The sequence below is a fragment of the Dermacentor silvarum genome, chromosome 1 (genome assembly GCF_013339745.2).
Source record: "Dermacentor silvarum isolate Dsil-2018 chromosome 1, BIME_Dsil_1.4, whole genome shotgun sequence".
Taxonomy (NCBI): Eukaryota; Metazoa; Arthropoda; class Arachnida; order Ixodida; family Ixodidae; genus Dermacentor; species Dermacentor silvarum.
Window position 1 is genome coordinate 46,772,492 of NC_051154.1, and position 18,254 is coordinate 46,790,745.

The 18,254-nt window shown below is 45.2% G+C and overlaps 1 protein-coding gene across 1 annotated transcript in view; it reads left to right on the top strand.

The window, feature by feature from the left end:
- The first annotated feature begins 206 nt into the window (after positions 1-206).
- The window catches only part of LOC119462217 (protein PTHB1), an 82,437-nt gene continuing 64,389 nt past the window's right edge, over positions 207-18,254 (top strand). Inside the window, exons 1-10 of the mRNA XM_049667532.1 lie at positions 207-956; positions 5,362-5,524; positions 5,662-5,726; positions 7,764-7,877; positions 7,967-8,141; positions 8,629-8,713; positions 8,792-8,879; positions 8,967-9,062; positions 10,775-10,904; positions 15,010-15,185. Coding sequence (XP_049523489.1) covers positions 845-956; positions 5,362-5,524; positions 5,662-5,726; positions 7,764-7,877; positions 7,967-8,141; positions 8,629-8,713; positions 8,792-8,879; positions 8,967-9,062; positions 10,775-10,904; positions 15,010-15,185 — 1,204 coding nt within the window. The 5' untranslated portion in view covers positions 207-844. The remainder of the gene's footprint in view (positions 957-5,361; positions 5,525-5,661; positions 5,727-7,763; positions 7,878-7,966; positions 8,142-8,628; positions 8,714-8,791; positions 8,880-8,966; positions 9,063-10,774; positions 10,905-15,009; positions 15,186-18,254) is intronic.

Consider the following 18,254-nt stretch of genomic DNA (forward strand, 5'->3'; position numbering starts at 1 on the left):
AATAATTTCGTACCAGCCTTTCTTTCTATATTTTTCTCTCCACCCCTCCCTCCTTTGTTTTTTTTCCTGGCTATCCTTTGCTGATGACGTCTCCTTTCACCGGCCTTCATTCATTTCGTATCGTTGCTGTTCACTTGCTAAAAGGGCTAGCCCGTGAAAACGTCCTCGCCGGTCCTCGCGCACTTTCGATCACAGGCCGTCGAGCGGCAAGCGCTCCCAACGCGAGGCACGCCTTCAGCCAGTAAGTGGCGGCACCTGATGGCGTTACCTGGCACGATGTCTGTTACCTAGGTGACCGGCAAAAACGACACGCGCCCGTGTTTTTCAGGTATGCTGCACATCTATATATTCGCAACCTGATCTCAAGGATAGTCTGGAAAGCTGTATTTGTTCCTGCAGTATCCACGCTTGAACTGACATGATTAATTGCAATGCTTATATGAATGAGCGGTTAGTTCAAGCTTGTTACCGTCTAATGCGTACCAAGTTTCACTCTGCACTCTAAAGCGACAAATTTGTCTCAGCATTTTAGTCTTGCTAATTGGAACCAATAGCGACGTCTAAACCTAGTTCCGCTTTCTAAACTGTACTGTCAACCTCACTGATGAACATTTTTAAGTTTCAAGGGATGATATTTGTGTGCAAAATTAACCTATTCTTGCTTTTTAGTTGCGCATGCCACCCTTCATGAAATGCCAATGAACACATCCCTGCTGGTTTCCTGTCGATGGAGACAGTTATTAACTCCTAAAGTTCGGCGATGACACGTAGTTATCAGGCACAGTGCTTCCTTTTGCTTGCATAAACGGTCTATTTCATTCCGCAGGCTTTGGTGAAACTGCAGATGTCACTATTTAAAGCGCGTGACTGGTGGACTGTTACCTGTGGGACCGACGAGACGTTTGACGCTACCTGCATCTGCATTGGTAATGCCAGCAACGACCCGTCTCAATCAGGTCGGTGGTTGTTCAGGAACTTCGCTGTTGCACGCATTGCTCGATTACTATTTGCGTAGGCTCCGCTACTTTTGGTACTAGAGCCTAGGCAAGGCTTAAATTGTATTTTCAAATCTTCACGAGCATAAGTTTTGTAAGCAAGACATCTATACTGATTTAAGGTCATTTCAGAAAACGGAAGTTACTGCAGCTTTATTTGATCAGTTGGCATGCACACGTGTCTACATGGCGTACACATGTGTTCATGAAAAAAAAAAAAAATCTGATTCACAGACTACATTCATATTTGTTTCTTCCTTTGCCTTGTGCACTTCTTTGAATACAAGTGAGATTTTCTGTGTTTTACTGCATCGTTAGCCACGTAAATTGATTTCAGAGCATGTTCACGGAGGGAACGTGCCAGAACTCGGCCTCCGCATAAAGTGAGTGAACGAACCCTAACAGCACAGATCAGTGTCACAGCGTCGTCGTAATGTTGTAAACGTTGCTTTATTGTGCACAACGTTCGGTAATCTTGCAGCGACATCGTCAGGTGTGAACTACCATTTTTGAACATTCAGCTGTTTTGTGACAGTGTTTGCAAGCAACGTAAAACGCTGCAGCCGTACATTGCATCGACATTACGTTGGAGAACGTGCGCATTGGTCCAGATATCGTGACGGCAGTAGAGACGATGCCGCCGACTATCATTATTTTAAGTTTCTTTGTTAGATATGTTTTCTTATATGTTAAAATGATAACCAAACCCCATTATTTCATCTGGTCATGTGTTTATATCCATAGGTTTTTCATTGCAAAAATTACAAAATTTTCAGCAACCAATTTTCCTTTGTGTATGTTATAGTAACGCTGCATAGAGCGGACACCAGTTACGTTTATACATGCTTGGAAGATAATGCTGCAACGACGTTTTGGTGACAGTTGGTGCCACTGGGGAACGAAACAGCTTGCGCTCATGCACTTTAAATGTCAGTGTCGTTCTAAATGCATGTCATAAGCGCGAAAGGCGACACGCATATTTCTTATTTCCAGCCTTAATTGATTTTGCACGCGGCGCCGCGCATCTCCATCAAGGCTCCGGTTGAACGGCCTCGTCCGCAGTATGCTGTTCATCGAGCTAGGCCGGACAGCAGCCTCGGCGATGTATCTTGCGAAAACGTTGGCGATTTGCTCGTGAAAAGAGATCTTCATCAATTTTGTGCTCATAAACAAAAGGAAAACAGAATACCGCCTACACAATTTGACCACAACACGACTCATCTCCGCAACAACCGCGAATGAATCTCCATTCCGGACTGCCGCTCTGCTTCCACCGATCGTTCTTTTCTTTTCCACGTTGTCGTGACTGTCGGCTTTTCTGTAGAGCAGGAATGCCTGGTAGGAAGCCGTCTTCATCGTGATCATACAGGATGAGAAATGTTGTGGCGAAATATTGGAGAGAATGAAATATTGTACCGAAATATTGACGCACAAACACGCACACCCACCCAACCACCCTCTTACACACACACACACACACACACACACACACACACACACACACACACACACACACACACACACACACCACACACACACACACACAACACACACACACACACACACACACACACACACACACACACACACACACACCACACACACACACACACACCACACACACACACACACACACACACACACACACACACACACACACGCACACACACACACACACACACACACACACACACCCTCTTACACACACCCTCTTACACACACACAACACACGCACGCACGCACGGACTTTGAAAATTTCAACGCAAAGGCCCATGACTTTTATCCTAAATCTTTTCACTTTTAAGAAGTGCAAAAAACTATTAGTGCTCACAATATGAAAATTCTGTAATTTCACTGACGCCGCTCTTTACGAGTAGCGCAGTGTCGTCTGTGCGATGTCATTACAGGCCCTACGTACACGGTGCCTTGAAGCCTTTAAGGGTGCCAGAAATTATGACTCACCTGCGTATATAACATCCGCTGGACTAGGGCAAAAATAGGGCAAAACCGGCTTTTTTTTTTTTTTTACATAGTAGCTCACACGATTCACAGCAGCCAAGTGCCAAATTTATCAGCTCTACAGATTACAGGGAAATATTTTTTTTTCGCTCAAAGCTCGTAAGTGGCACTGAATAATTTAGCTCATGACATCAGTTGTATAATTTCTGGTCTCCGTGTGAATAATTCCCAGTCGGGGCCTTCAAAACGACTCATCGAGCTTGAAAAGCCAAGAAGCACTTAACGCAGCAACTGCCTCATTACCAGCGACTTAAACATTGATTTACACAAACAATGAATTTCGAAAATAGTGTGAAGAAACTTTATACTTCAAGGTCATCTCAAATACCACGCTGCCGATACGTCGGGTAGGTAGGTGCTTGGGCGTTTTCTTGCTGAATGATGAAAACAGAAAATATGACTGTTGCACAACTTCTGACAAATTATTACGCTGACTACAAAACAACGTCACCATGATGACACACAAAGTAGAAGAAAATAAACGTGATCCATCAAGATTGTCCTAATAAAATGGTTTCAAATAATACCATTTTTTTTTGTTGAACGGCCTTCAAGAAAAAAAATTGTCATAAGCCTTTTGCCAAACATTGAACTGAATAAAAGTATTGTACCTGCATGGATATGGGGAATCTTAGAGCGTTTAAGTCTGCGCATGTACTTCGAATTCTACACAGTTCATTGTCATATATCATACAGAATGGAAGTTGCGCACATTACAAAGAAGATGAAGTCACAAATTATTTATCTAAATGACAATTTTCTTTCTCTAATATTATTATATAATTACAATTTAAGTGTACTTTCATATATTTCATTTTTTTTTCAAATTCTTATTTTAAATTATTACATTATTCGTCAACCCCCCATCCCAACCAACCACTTTATAACTGCTGGATACTTGGCCATTCCCCCGTATACACGTGATGAGCGCAATTACTTGTCACAAGCAAGCAACCAAAAACAAGATGTGTGATGTCTTTAGCGTAGAAGAGTGTTGCTTTCGCAGTAAATGAGTTCAGAGCCGAAGGAATCGCTGAAGTCTGCTGCCTTTTGTTTTTTGCTTTTTATGAAACTTTCGTATCTTGTTTGTATTCTTTCTTTACCTTCTTGCTTTGCGGCGAACTCCTCTCTTGGATACGTGCCACTAAGTAATGGCTCGACATTAACATCATCTTTCTGTGTGATCAATCTTCCTCGTGTGTATGGGCCATGGTTTAGGCAAGTAGAAGTAGGAAAACTTGACCGACCTCTGTCGCGTCAAGCGACGGAAGGCTTCTTTCCGTGTTAACGAGCACGCCGCTGTAGCCAGCATAGAAATGATGAGCCTCTTTGACGTTTGGGTGGATCAACAGGCACCTCGGCAACCGCCTACCTGAATATCGAATATCTCTGTTCGGATGGGGCCCACGGCCAATACGTGGACGTGCTGCCCCCGAGCAGTGTCAATTCGAGCAGGGTAACCTCGAAGGCTCTTGGTCAGCAAGACTTCATTGGAAACTGCGAGGCGCTTCAGGCTTCCTTCGAAGAGTTCGGCATGCAAGAAGGACGTGTCCACGAAGAGTCTATAGCAGAGGCCGGCTTTGAGGAAAAACTCGGCACTTCTCCAGTGGGCTGAAGAGTTCTCTGACGCCAGCTGTTTACGTCGGTCCGGTGCTTAGTCACTTGCGGATGGGAGGTTACACGCCAGTGGTCGTCGCCACGTCTGGTTCCTTGAGCTCGCACATCGCTAGCGACCCATGGTTGGGCGATGAATCGAGCCCTACGACACTTTCAGACCAACCCACGTTCGCTGGGGTTCAACGCGCGACGCGGGTAACGTCGAAGAGCTTGCAGGTCAGGCCGTGATCGAAGCTCAAAAGGAAGCCGTGCACACGCTGGAGCCGAAGCAAAACTTCCACTTCAAACCTGTTGAATTTCACGGCCTGGCGAACTTGACGGTGCATGAAATGAAGCACGGCAAAAATGAAGGACGACTATCTCCATTTTTAACGCTTCGGTATTGTTTCGGCGTCGAACAGTTGGCATTTGAGCATTGTGAATACTCATAGCTGCATTTGATTAAATTTAGGCTCAGTTCAAGCTCACGTGTTCTTCACCAGGCTCAAGTGGAACGCAGCCCGGCTGATAAGTCATCAATTAAGTGCAGTGACGCAGTGGGGTCTTTACAGTATTAAGGAAGGGTGTACCTCGTTATAAACATTGGTCCTATCCCTAAACACTGATACAATCTCTGTGGGCTCTCTTGGCCTCTCTGGCTACAAATAATCTAACTGGCGCATGAAACAGCCGACCGCAGTGAAAACCTGGACCAGTGTGGACCATGCTCGCTCTGCTTGTCTTCACGCAGAGCAAATCCTCGTGGGCAGCCACTCGGGTGTGTTGCGGGTGTACCAGCCCACATGCGCTCAAATGGAGGATGGCACCTTCGAAGGCTTCCGGCCAGAGCACGTGCTTCTCGAGTTTCAAATGGCCCAAGCTATACTTCAAGTACTACTCGGACAGTTTGTTTCGTGAGTATGGTTTCTTGCGAACGCACTAAATGAATGTACCAGTGGAGGTGTTTGCCGAGAGACCACAGCCGTTCATCAAATAAAGTTCCCTTGACCCTGGAAAGAAGCTGATTTTTTTCTTTTTTTTTTTCTTTCAGGGGATCCGACAAACTCTTCATTGCCACTTTGCATCCACGCAGAATATCTGTTCACAGCCTCACAGGTGTGCTTTTGATCATGATCACTTTTTTTTTCTTCGCACTTTTGGTCATTGTTAATGGAGGTCGCGACGGTCGAATAGAAACTTTGGCCGACCTTTACACGGTTGGCAAAATTTCTGTGACTTATCAACAATGGCCACGCCCCACAACCATCTACTTATCCCTGAGTAAGTGAGATTATCGGAGATACACTTCCTAGAGTTAGGGGTCCTATAGGCAAGTTTAAATATTTTGAATGACAGCACAGTGTGCAAAGTACGCAGTCGTAATCACTCAGGTCGATAGTATAACTCGAAGTACTGGAGAGACAAAAAAAAAAATGCAAGCAATGACTGCACCCTCTGCAGCGATGGCGTCAGCCCCTTGTTCGTTGTCTCCTCATGACGTCACGAATACGTGATGTTTGTTGCTGAAGCGCTTTGTCGTTGGTCGCAAGAAATTCTGCGGGACTGTCGATGCCGACAGAGGCAGAGAGCGCGTATCCGTCTCAGTTAGAAGGCAGGAGTGCGTACTTGCCACGAAAAAGAAGGTAGAAATCTTCTGAGACATGATGTAGCGCACTGTCGAACATCCCCCATGCCTTACGGAGGTTAGCAACATAGATACGCAAGGCCTGGTTGCTCGGATCAGTGACGTCACAAGAGCGGATGCTAAAGCAACGCGGGAGCCACGTTTACCTCGTTCAGACTTTCGTCACAGAGCTCTTGAAAATGGGAACTTGGACCATATATATACTGAATACAAGCTTATACAATAAAAAGCTTATACAATACAATTCGCAAATTGCAATATGTGCCGTAAAGTAATTAATTCAAAAGATAGTTAGTGGATTTTTGTTAATTAGTTGAATATTTGTTTCGATTTCTCGTGCAAGTAATGTCCGCCTCTCTGAATAATCAAGCTCAAGGACTAGAATGATGTTATCTGCAACAGGGTATTTTTCAAAATTCCATAAAACTTAAAAATGTCATCCTGGAAATTCATTGCAAGTGGATACGTCTGCAAGTATACGTCTTGCAAGCTCACCGGCTACTATTCGCAAATTGCAGTGTGTACCGCAAAGTAATTAATTAGAAAGTAATTTAGTGATTTTTGTTAATTAGTTGAATAAGTGTTTCGATTTCTCGTCCAAGTAATGTCCGCCATCATAACTTAGGAAAGGGGCGACGGAATGGGGAAGTAAATATATATATCACATATAGCATCAAGATTGACTGAAATTTTCTCTTATACGAAAAATTCTAGCGTAAGAGCTTTTTATGAATACGGCCCGGGCTTAGATATATATGTAAAAAAATTTAACCAATGCGATGATGCTTTATTCACTATTCGTTCTTTCAGCATGGTGGACACTAGATGGCCGAGCCGCTCGCTAATTAACTAAGATTGGTTAACACTTTAATTAGTGGCTCTAAAGCCAACGTTGCCAAGGTAGTATTGGAGAAGAACGCCGCAGGAGGCAACAACAATTTACTCGATTTTAAAAACGGTATCTGTTCTTAAGATATTCGTCGACGAAAATTAACATTTTCCCGCTTCAATACCGTAACTGGGCGCACGAAGAGCGCCCGAAGAACACTTTCCGGGGTGATCGCTCTACCATCTGAGCTAACCAGGATGCTAGCAGATTGCAGGGTGAGGGCAAATTAATCGACAACTCGAAGCGCAGGGACAGTGACTATAGCTGACGAGTTCTGCAAAAATCTGCAAGGTGGAGGTAATTTTATGAAAAGGAAAAATCGTCACCCACCCGAGGGTCTAGCACGAAGCTTTACATACAAAAGGAAACCTGCACGGTTTTCTCATAAAGAAAGCTTAACACTTGAAGAGAAATTCTTCCTGTTCCGGGGAAACTGTTCCTTTCAGGCAACTTCCTCCGCCTTGTGTATTACCGCAGAACTTATTTGCCATAGCTATTTACACTGTCGGGATATTTAAAGGGCAGGACATGGTTAGTATCCTTTAGTTTGGCCTATGGTTCTCGTGGCATATACGTTGACCGCGAGGATAATCCGAGGCCAATTCAATTGCGCTTGAAGGTGACGCCGGTGAAGCGGAGCCCGGGACGCAGTACAAGCTGAGACTCATGTACGAGCACACACTGAGTGCGCCTTCTCACTGCTGTGTGGCTGGGCCCTTCGGTGGCGTCAAAGGTGAGCGCGCGAGATTGCTTGGCCGGCTTGTCGACTCGCGCCGACGCTTCAGTGTCACCTTGCTCTTTTTCTCCTTCTCTTCTCTTCAGGACAAGACTTTCTGTGTGTGCAAGGTGTGGACGGCTCGTTGACGTTTTTCGAGCAAGAGAACTTCGCGTTCACGCGATACCTGCCAGAGTTTTTGCTGCCCGGTCCTCTTGCGTACGTCGCGAAAACGGATTCCCTCGTTACCGTAAACACGGCTTTCCACTTGGAAAATTTTAGGTGCGTATAAGCAAAGAACTGCTTGAACGTGTTGCAGAATTATCGCGTCCTGGGACTGTATTCAGGCAGATGACAAATGGAACCATTCGAGTAAAACGAAATATTATGTTGCTCGCGAACAGGGCTTCGCCTAGGCATATGACGTTCGTAGATGATTCCGTTTACACGGTTTTCTTTTTTTGTTTTGATGACTATACTTCCGAGAAACCCATAGCGAAAACAGTGTAGGGCGTTTTTAAAAGCGCCGATATTGATCGCTTTCTAGTTTTAGATATGCTGCACGCTAGCGGTCGCCAAACATGACCAAATGTACCAATATGTTTTATATTGGTACATTTGGACGCGTAGTTGATCGATGAAGACTTCTGCCTGCTTTCTGACATCGACGTAATGTTACATTACATGGACTGACCTTAAGTTACTGCCCTTTTATTAGTGCATAAAATCGAAGCGTCCTTGATATGAGCTTGATTAAACCATCGTTTAGGTTTCAGACACTGGCTGTGGCTACTGAGGCGTCCAAGAAGCCGACAGACGACGCCGAGGGGCTCCAGAAAGGGAAACGCGTTGTTGTAAGTGTGCGAGATGTCCCTTATATAGAACGCAAGAAATAACCTCACATCGTTTGCACGGCCTGACTTCTTTCATAGGCGGACTGGTCTGTTTCAATCGGGGAGGAGGCCATCGATATAAAAGTGGCAAGTTTTTCCAATTGCCCAACACTAGTATTAGTTCTAGGTGAGTAGAGTGCGAAGGCGCTATTTATCCTTCAAGATGGAGTAAATGTGGGAGCCGCCTAATTTCCTTCTTCCTTTTTTCTTTTAGGTGAACACACATTCTTTGCCTTTAAACCAAGTGGCGAGCTTCACTTTTTAAAAGTGCTGGATTTCACGGCAGCGTGTTTTTTTCCCTACCCAAGTTGTAAGTGAATCTTTGGTATCTGGGAAGGCCCTACACTAAAGCCCCGTATACACCCCGTAATTTGGATATCCAACGATCTTGCATGATCATATTGAATCCTATAAGAAACAAACTATAAGATTCTATAAATTTTCGCACAGTGACCGCCTTTGTATGGAGGAACACGACGAATAAAAAAAAATTACATCGTTCGTGCAGCAAATTTTCCAACATTTCCCATGCGACCCAACGTCAACTGCATTTGATATGGTGCGCACCATAGCATTTCTGTCAAAGAAATCATCAATCTGTCAAGAAAGCTCCAATCATAAAAAAAATAATTCTGCACTTTTTAAGCAGCAGTAACATGAGAAAGAGAAATTAAATAAAGTTTGACGCTATTGTTTTATGTCAAGTGACATATATGCCAAGTGACATTACATTTATTTATCTTGGAAAATTTACTGCACGAACGATGTAATTTTTTTATACGTCGTGTTTCTCCATACAAAGGCGGTCACTGTGCGAACATTTACAGAATATTATAGTTTCTTATAGGATTCAATAGTTTTTTTTTAAGTGATCGGAGCTAAAGCTTACTGTGACGGAAATGCTATGGTGCACATCATATTAAATGCAGTTGACGTTGGGTCGCATGGGAAATGATACTACCCCCCACTAGCTTGTAATTGGTGCAGGTGGTTTGTCAATGCACTGGACGTATGGTTTATAGCAAATAAATGTTCGGTGAGGCTCAGTATGGAGCAATCTGCTTCCGCGGTGGATTAAGATTAACTCTTATATGTGGATTTTTGCATTGATGTCGGCCTCTCATCTTCGGCATTTTCTTGGTGATTAGTGGATAGCAGTTGACTCGTCGGGACAGGTATACGTTTGAGTCCGTTCAAGCTTGACTCACCATGTATAGTCCGCCTGGATGTGATAACTAATGTTCTGCCAATACGGCGCACCGTGCCGCTTTGCATATGGTATCAATAATGTACGGGAAGCAAGAAGCAGTGACAGCAGTTCAGCCGAAGGGCAAAACGGCTTTCTCCATTGCCGAAAAGCAACCATAGCACATTTTGACCTATACTACTGCGTGAGCCTCGTACACAGCTTGCCACGGCCGCCTCGTCCTTGCGTATATCATGACTACGCAGTATCTATGCTCTTATTATAAAACGCTCTTTGCCTGCCTTTTCGGATGCATCGGGCACGAAGTATCGTTTATCAGGCCACGGTCTGAAAGATCAGAATAGCCATCGCTTCGTCATTCGCGCTATAACACCTTGCCTTTATTGCATTTTCTTCAGTGAGCGAATACTTCAAAAGCGATTGCGGCGCATATGTAAAGGTAAAATTAATTAAATTATGGGGTTTTACGTGCCAAAACCACGATCTGATTATGAGGCACGCCGTAGTGGGGGACTCCGGAAATTTTGACCACCTGGGGTTCTTTAACGTGCACCTAAATCTACGAGTAAGTACACGGGTGTTTTCGCATTTCGCCCCCATCGAAATGCGACCGCCGTGGCCGGGATTCGATCCCGCGACCTCGTGCTCAGCAGCCCAACACCATAGCCACTGAGCAACCACGGCGGGTCATATGTAAAGGTAGCATCATAAAAAGCCGCACATAATACGAAGCTATGTGCCGAATATTGGAGCACGCTGAAGACATGACGTCGTTTCGGGTACGTTCTTTTTTTTTTTTTTTTTTGTGCACTCAGCGACGGAAGGCACCTTGATGCTGCTCATGGCCACGCAGAGGAGCACGCTGCTCGTCTACCACGATACCGTTCTCAAGTGGGCTGCCCAGCTCTCGTCGGCTCCGATTGCTCTGGCGAGGACGACGATACAGTAAGCCATCGTGTTCTCTGCCGCATGCGCATACCTTCACCAAAAAAATTTACCCACTCACCCACCACCACTACGGTGGTGCCTTGCCCTCGCACGCGGGCATGGCTGCGCAGCTGGGCACAACATATATAGGGGCTTTAGGCACAACAGCCTCGCTCGCTTTCTCTTGGCAGCCGGCCGGGTCTCAGATTCTGCGACGCATATGCCGTGTCAACATCGGTGGGGGTTCACGTTTTTGAGGTTCAGCTCGTAGCACGCATGCTGCCCAACGGATCTGACCATCGTGACGAGTTGCGCTGCTCGAGCTATACCCTTTAGCCTTACATCTATAAACAGAAAAGGAAAGCATCCTAGTTTGAACAGAACACCCCGAAGTCTTAGTACTTGCACAAAACGCTTTGTTCTTCGACTGGTGTGTTTCTGAGAAAATAGAAAAAGAAAACAAGCGATATTTTAAGCCAAAGGTCTGCAGAGATCTGCCTGGTTGGGAATGTTGGAACTTTGCGTGGTTGTCATTCTTTTTTAAGCATGAAATGCTTTTAGTTCCCGTTGTCGGCGACCTTCAAAAGAACATGAGCCTAAATTCAGGGCCGTTATCCGGGCACTCAAGACGAGAGCGAAACGAGAACATCCGGGCAACCAGTCAAAACTTCAGAAAATACGGTCTCTGGCCCCTGACCCCTTGTACAGGACCGCATTACATACGCTAGTTGCTGCCCAAACAAGTTACAAAAAAAAAAATATTACTTCCGATTTCTTCCTAATGTTTGTTCACAATGTCACTCAAGCATGTAACTTCTAGTACGCTGAAGTTTGTCATTTCCAATAGCTATGCTCCAAAGGCAGATACAGTGCACCCTACACTTGTCATCTTTTGGCGCTGAGATAGGGTTGCTTGTGCTCTTTTCAACGCCAGTGGTCCATGAGTTCCACGGCGTGGGTTTTGCGCCGCCTCCTTCGAGAAATGGCGCCACGCTGTGTGACCAGGCCGGCAGCGTCCGGCGCGCCGCGCATGGTTGTTTGACCGAGACGAGACTTGCAACGAGGTTCAGTTCAAAACAGGTTCATTTCGGCTCAGTAAGCTTTCAGGCCTGCGTCGCGGCACCAATCTGCTTTGCCGACCGGTAGCCATTTCATGCTCACATCTACTCTCGATTACGGGAGAGCCAGCATTTTTTTTTTTCTTTTTCGTTCAGATCATTGAGCGCTTCTGGCGTCTTTGATTGGGGTTATTCGTATGCGTATAGACACATATGCTCACATACGTAGACACGAACATCGTAATTCTAACAAGGAAACTTTTGACAGTTTACACACATTTATTGCTCGGCAAGACACCTCTCGAGCGTTGTAGAAAGTAGTGACGTGCCCTGTGGCGCATCAATTACTCTGTTGCTTGTGCACGTTCGCAGCAATGCTTTATTGGGGAAAACACGGTCAACATGATGGAATAAAGGGCTCGATGCCCGGAGAACCGGCTGGCCGGGTAAAAAAAAAAAAAAAAAGCGTTTTATACTTTTTATAAATGACTAATATTTGCTCTTGGCTAATTGGTTCATGATTCAAACTTATGAATAGCGCAAAATAACACGCACGCACGCACGCACACACGCACGCACGCACGCACGCACGCACGCACGCACGCACGCACGCACGCACGCACGCACGCACCTCTGCATATTTGCAACTGACTAAGCTTCCACAGATTGATCGGTATTGCGCCAAATGCGTATACATGTAAAAAAAAAAAAAAAAAAAAAAAAAAAAAAAAAAAAAAAAAAACCCTGATTGTGCTCGATACGCTTGTGTAGAGGACTAGCAATGTGTGTAAGCAGGTGGAGCCTTAGTAAACTTATACAGCAGAAGTGGCGTACCATACATGAGCTTCGGACGAAGCGATGCCGCCGAAGTGGCGATGGAGAACAGAGCCACATGGGCGCACTTGCGAGCGTGCTGCCCTGTGAGTTGGTGCGACCTCGTTCGCTTCAAACCGAGCAATCACGTGGGCTTGTTTTACGACGCCACGCGATTGCGAGGAGTGCTTTCCACACGGTCTGTTTTTTTTTTTTTTTCACCACTTAAAGCGTGCGCGTTTCTTCGATAGAGGCACGCATACGATGGGCGCACTTGTCGGTAAGGCAAGAAAAAGAAGAAAGAAGTAAAAAAGAAGAATAACAGTTTAATCAAGAAGTATCAACTGGCTACGATTCCGAGAAACGCAGTTTGGATGAACTCCACTGATTACGTCACTAATACTGCCACCAATGACCAAAGCATAAAGTATGCGCGCAGTGTTTTCCTAAAAACCACTAGCTGATTGAAGAAAAGGAAAAACCAGAATTATTCAGTCGTGTTCTGTTATGAGGTGTTAGCTATTTTTATGATACTTGAAAAAAGAATGGTGCGATAATGTGGACCAATTTTTTTCAGGTTTGAAGAAAAACAAACGGTATGACAGCTTGGTTATACGATACGGGGTGATCATTCTTAAATTTTACAGAATTTTTAAAAATCGCCTGTAGCATATGGCATAATTCTTGTCTCTGAGCTGGATTATTCGAAAAGACGGACGTTCTTAGCACAAGAAATCGAAGCACATATTCAACGAATTAACGAAAATTCACTAATTAACTTCTTAATGAATTACTTTACGGCACATATTGCAACTTGGGGATTGTAGCCGGTGAGCTTGCAAGGCGTATCCACTTGAAATGAATTTCCAGGATGACAACGGTTTCGAGATATTTCCCAAAGTCTGGAACAACATACTTGGACGTTACAGTTACTTTTGTGCTTCGATGCATAAAAGAGCGTCTTGTTAAAAAAGTAAGTGTGACAACAGTGAATGTTTACGGCAAGCTTGATGGCGCATATAGTTCATCAGTGAATTTTCGTTAATTCTTTGAATATGTGTTTCGATTTATCGTGAAGGTAATGTCCGCCTCTCTGAGTATTGCAGCTCAGGGACTAGAATTATGTTATCTGCAACAGGTGATTTAAAAAAAAATCAGTAAAACTTAAAAAATGATCGCCACGCATATTGAAAACATAAGGCGAAGGAACCTTTGTCACTTGGGGTTTATGTAACCGCTGTTGGCTCGAGCACGATAAGATAACGCATCCCTAGTGATACGGAGTGTAGGGCAAGGCACGGAGACTAAACAGGATAATATTATAGGGTGGTGACAGAAGGACTGAGAACAAATGAAAAGCAGTGTGGTATACTGCTTAGCAACTGTTTTCTTATAGCTAGGGTTCAGCGTTTGCGATTGTCTTCTTCCTAAAGTTCGGCGTACTACTTTCGGTTTTTATTTTCACCTGAAAATTCGGTTGTTTTCGGTAAATATGTGTTTCCACATAGATTATAACCGACTTTTTTTTTCAGTGGATAAATCTTTGTGCCGGGCTTGTTCTTTTTTTATGTGAATATCTGGTTCACTAATTATGTTGCCTCTAAAACGTGCTTTATGACAGTTCCTCCTCTTCAACACAATACAGAGATTCGCCAAGTTTTCGAGAAGCAGCCTATATAGCAAGGGCACAATGCCATGCGGTGATGTGGAGAGAGAATTAATGCATTTGATAATGGAGCACAAACAGAATGAGAGATTATCCGTGATGATTATGTAGTTACGGACCTCCAACGAAGATTAAAAAAAAAGAGAATAAGAAAAAAATAAAAGACTAGGTAGTACGACTCCGCGTCACCATCAGTGAACTTGCCTCGTTCATCACTGAAGTGGCCACATCGCGAAGCCTGCGATGACCCGGACCAGGAATTCACTGATCATTCTAAGTACCAGAACTCCCCCCCCCCCCCCCCCCCCCCCCCCTTTCTCTCGCGGCAGAAAATAATAATAATAAAAAAGAATAAGTGGCAGGCTGACATGTGACTCTGACCTCGCCTGGCACTTTGCATCGGAGCGCAAGTAGCTCGCAAGTGCGCGTCGATCGCCGTCTTAAGCTCTCTGATAAATTTGCTTTCCGGAATTTAGTTAAAACCGCATTGCGGGAACAATAAATTCGTCGTACTTTTTTATTTTTTCTTTGTGGTTTAAGCCGTAAACGCTGAACCGTAGTTACAGCGACGGCCATTCTCTCCCAGGGGCATGCAGGGGGCGATAGTGAGGCTCACCGAGCAAGGGCAGCTCAGCTGCAGCTACCTGGGGACAGACCCGTGCCTGAGTGTGGCCGCGGCGCCGGAGAGCCGCGAGTATTCGCTCAGAGAGGTGGAACAGGAGCTCAACAGGCTGGAGAACGCCATCAAGTCCAGCAGCGAGGGTGAGCGCATAGTCTCTCCTCTTCTTGTATACCTCCCCCTTGTGCTGGTGCGCTGCTGCGTACTTTGAAGGCTAAGCGTAGTATTAGTACGCCATACTTTATGTAACGAGTTGTCGGCACTGTCTATATAAAGCTGAACTTCTTTTTTTCCGTCGATCAGCGCGTGCCTTCCGACATCGTCGCTGTTGATTTAGAATTCCGTGTTCACAGCCTTTGTACTGGGGCTTCCCATGAGTGGATACATTTTAATTTAGTTATTTATTTTGAATGCTACTACTACTTCTACTACTACTACTACTACTACTACTACTACTACTACTACTACTACTACTACTACTACTACTACTACTACTACTACTAAAAATAATAATACTATATAAAATAATAATACATCCCACAATTCAAAATATAGTGGTATTTAGGCGGCGACATTGGTTGCGTTAATCCTTGTTCTTGGTGTCATGACCAAACGTTGGTTCCTTGCGACTCGTTTCGTGGATGGGATTCGAATTCGTGCTTGTTCTAACAGGGCGTCTCTATTTTGCTTGACGGGGCGTAGTCTGCGCTCGGGGTATTTCGTTTTCATGTAGTGCTGACTACGAAGGGGCATATGCAGGGACACCATACGTTTGCAAAGGTACCCTAGAGTACGAAGAGGAAAAAAAATATTTGTCAAGCTAAAGCAAGGTCGCTGTACAGAATCGAGACACCGTTGTGTGAGCGAGAAACCTTTAACATAATCTTTTTAAAAGAAAGAAACACACTGAGAGTTCTTATAGTAGAAACATTCAAAAGAGAAACGAAGATTTTCAACGCGAAGCAAACTGTGAACGCCGTCGGGCCGACGATGATCTCTACAGCGGAACGAGTGTACTACATTCATATAGAACTTTGGAAAGATCACTTGGTGTCTGTGTCTGCTATTACACGGTGCACGAATTTCAGTGGCTGTTCCAAAAAAAAAAAAAAAAAGGAAATAACGACCGTGCCGCCTGTTTTCTTAGCCCTCGCACCTGCACCCCACTCCTGCTTGCAGGACGTTAAGCGCCAGCTGCTTCGCTTTGCTTTGGATAAAACATGACCTTCGATCCGTGCCGCAGAAGAAACGAGGCGGACGTCATTTCCATGAAAGGCGAAGGACTATCTCGCCAAAGGCATTCAGATTCGTCTCGACTCTACAGTCTTGTGGCCGTGCTTCTCAAACCACTGTCGGCGTAACCGACCGTGACTTCTGAACCCTTTGCTGAAGTAGACCGAGGAAGGAGGACTGTGGCGCTCTTACTCATCATTGCGCTGCAGGTGCAACGCACTACTATATCTTGCGCGTCGTTGCGTAGCATTAAAGCGACGTGTCGCTATGCAATGGTCAAGCCACTATAAATACGCCGTGTTCTTTGTAGAAAGAAATAAGTTTAACGCATCGAAATGACTTGCCGATCGGTTAACTTGCTGACAGTATTGAAGTGACGCTAAATATAAGAAAGTAGGTTGAGTTGGGCTAGATAAATCGCGTTTTTCCAATACCGCAGGAACCCCTTAACCGTGTGGCTTCTCATTAGTCAGAAAATACGCAAACACGCAATACGGGTGGCGACGCCGCGGCTTAAAGTTCCCGCACCAGTTCGCCGTGACGTCATGGATGGAAGTTTTAGTAACCAGCCGAACTATATTGCGTCGCCCCGAGAATTGGCTGTGCGCATCTTGCAGCTTTGAGAGCCTTTACAACAGCTTCAAATTGTGTGGGTGTTGCGTGTAGCCGGGCGCAGGATTTTATCCTTGCGGTGCTGCCTCCTCACGTTGCTCCTTATATACTGTGCCACTATTGTCCGCTTCAACCTTGCGCGCCTGTGAAGTAAAGCGTTCTTTTCGCGGAATTTCTTGCCTTAAACGTATTGTGCGGTGCTTTTATGAGGGTTTCGTGCCGATTTAGAAATGTTGGTCCAGCCTCTGCGAATCAGCGTTTCGCGATTCCCATGGAAAGTCTGTGGTAGGATAGCATCCGCCGTAGCTCAGTGAAAAGCGCGCATCGCATGGTATACGGAAAGCCCGTATGATCGGGCTCCACTGTAATGACGCGTTGTCGTTTACTCTAATTCATCTTCTTTGTGTATAGCGTAAATAGGCAAATAGATCAATTTCGTCGCTCACTTATACAGCCAATGGTATTTCCCGGATACCGTCGTTGCAGCGGGTGTTGATTTCATTGTATGTGTGTATGTGCATGCGCGTTGTGTGTGCGTGCGTTCGTTCGTGTGCGCGTGTGTTTTATAACAAGTGTCGTATGGCCCAACTTTACATGAGTCATCATGCTATTTACTTTCACGAAATGCCGTCGTTTCTGTTCAGCATCGGCGAAGCCTTTCTGGCCGGCGCTTCTTTTTGTCATCCTTCGTCACGTCGCTTGCTTTAAGACGTCGTCGCGGGAATCGGTATTCTTAATGGACACGCCGCGAAAGGAGTAATAACGACGACATCTCGAGGGTCTCGAGCGTACGTCTACGGCATCCGTACAGTGTTCCGGACAAAACAAACCAGGATACTTAGTGCGTCTGTCGGGGGCAGGCTATAGGTCATAAAGCTTAGATTGCTTTACGGGGGTCGTCGCTCCGCAGATTGGTATCGCAACGTCGTTGCCGCAGCATTTTGATACAACGTTCAGGTTGTGTCGTGTATAGTTTGTGCGCACAAACGTAGTATATACTGCAGCCTAACACAGTGCAACGTCTAGCAAATGGCCATGCTATACGCTATATGCGGAGCCATCTCGCGAAAACGTTGTAACTTGACGCGAAGGCGGGGATGGCGGAAGTGTCTGTCCGGTGACAGTTAAAATTCAGACTAGAGGTTCGTGGAATCGACAGTTGGACGAGTTAGTGACTAATAACCTCGAAACAATACACTCGAAACAATAACCACCGCACGCGACCACGCGACAGTGACATCATCAGCAAATTGTACATCCGGGTGGTTAGCTCCGTAAACCCTACCGCTGCCGGGCTCACTTCAAAAAACTCGACAAGGCAACGACGCCATTGCTTGGGCCGCGTACAGCAAAAGGAAGTGCGATGG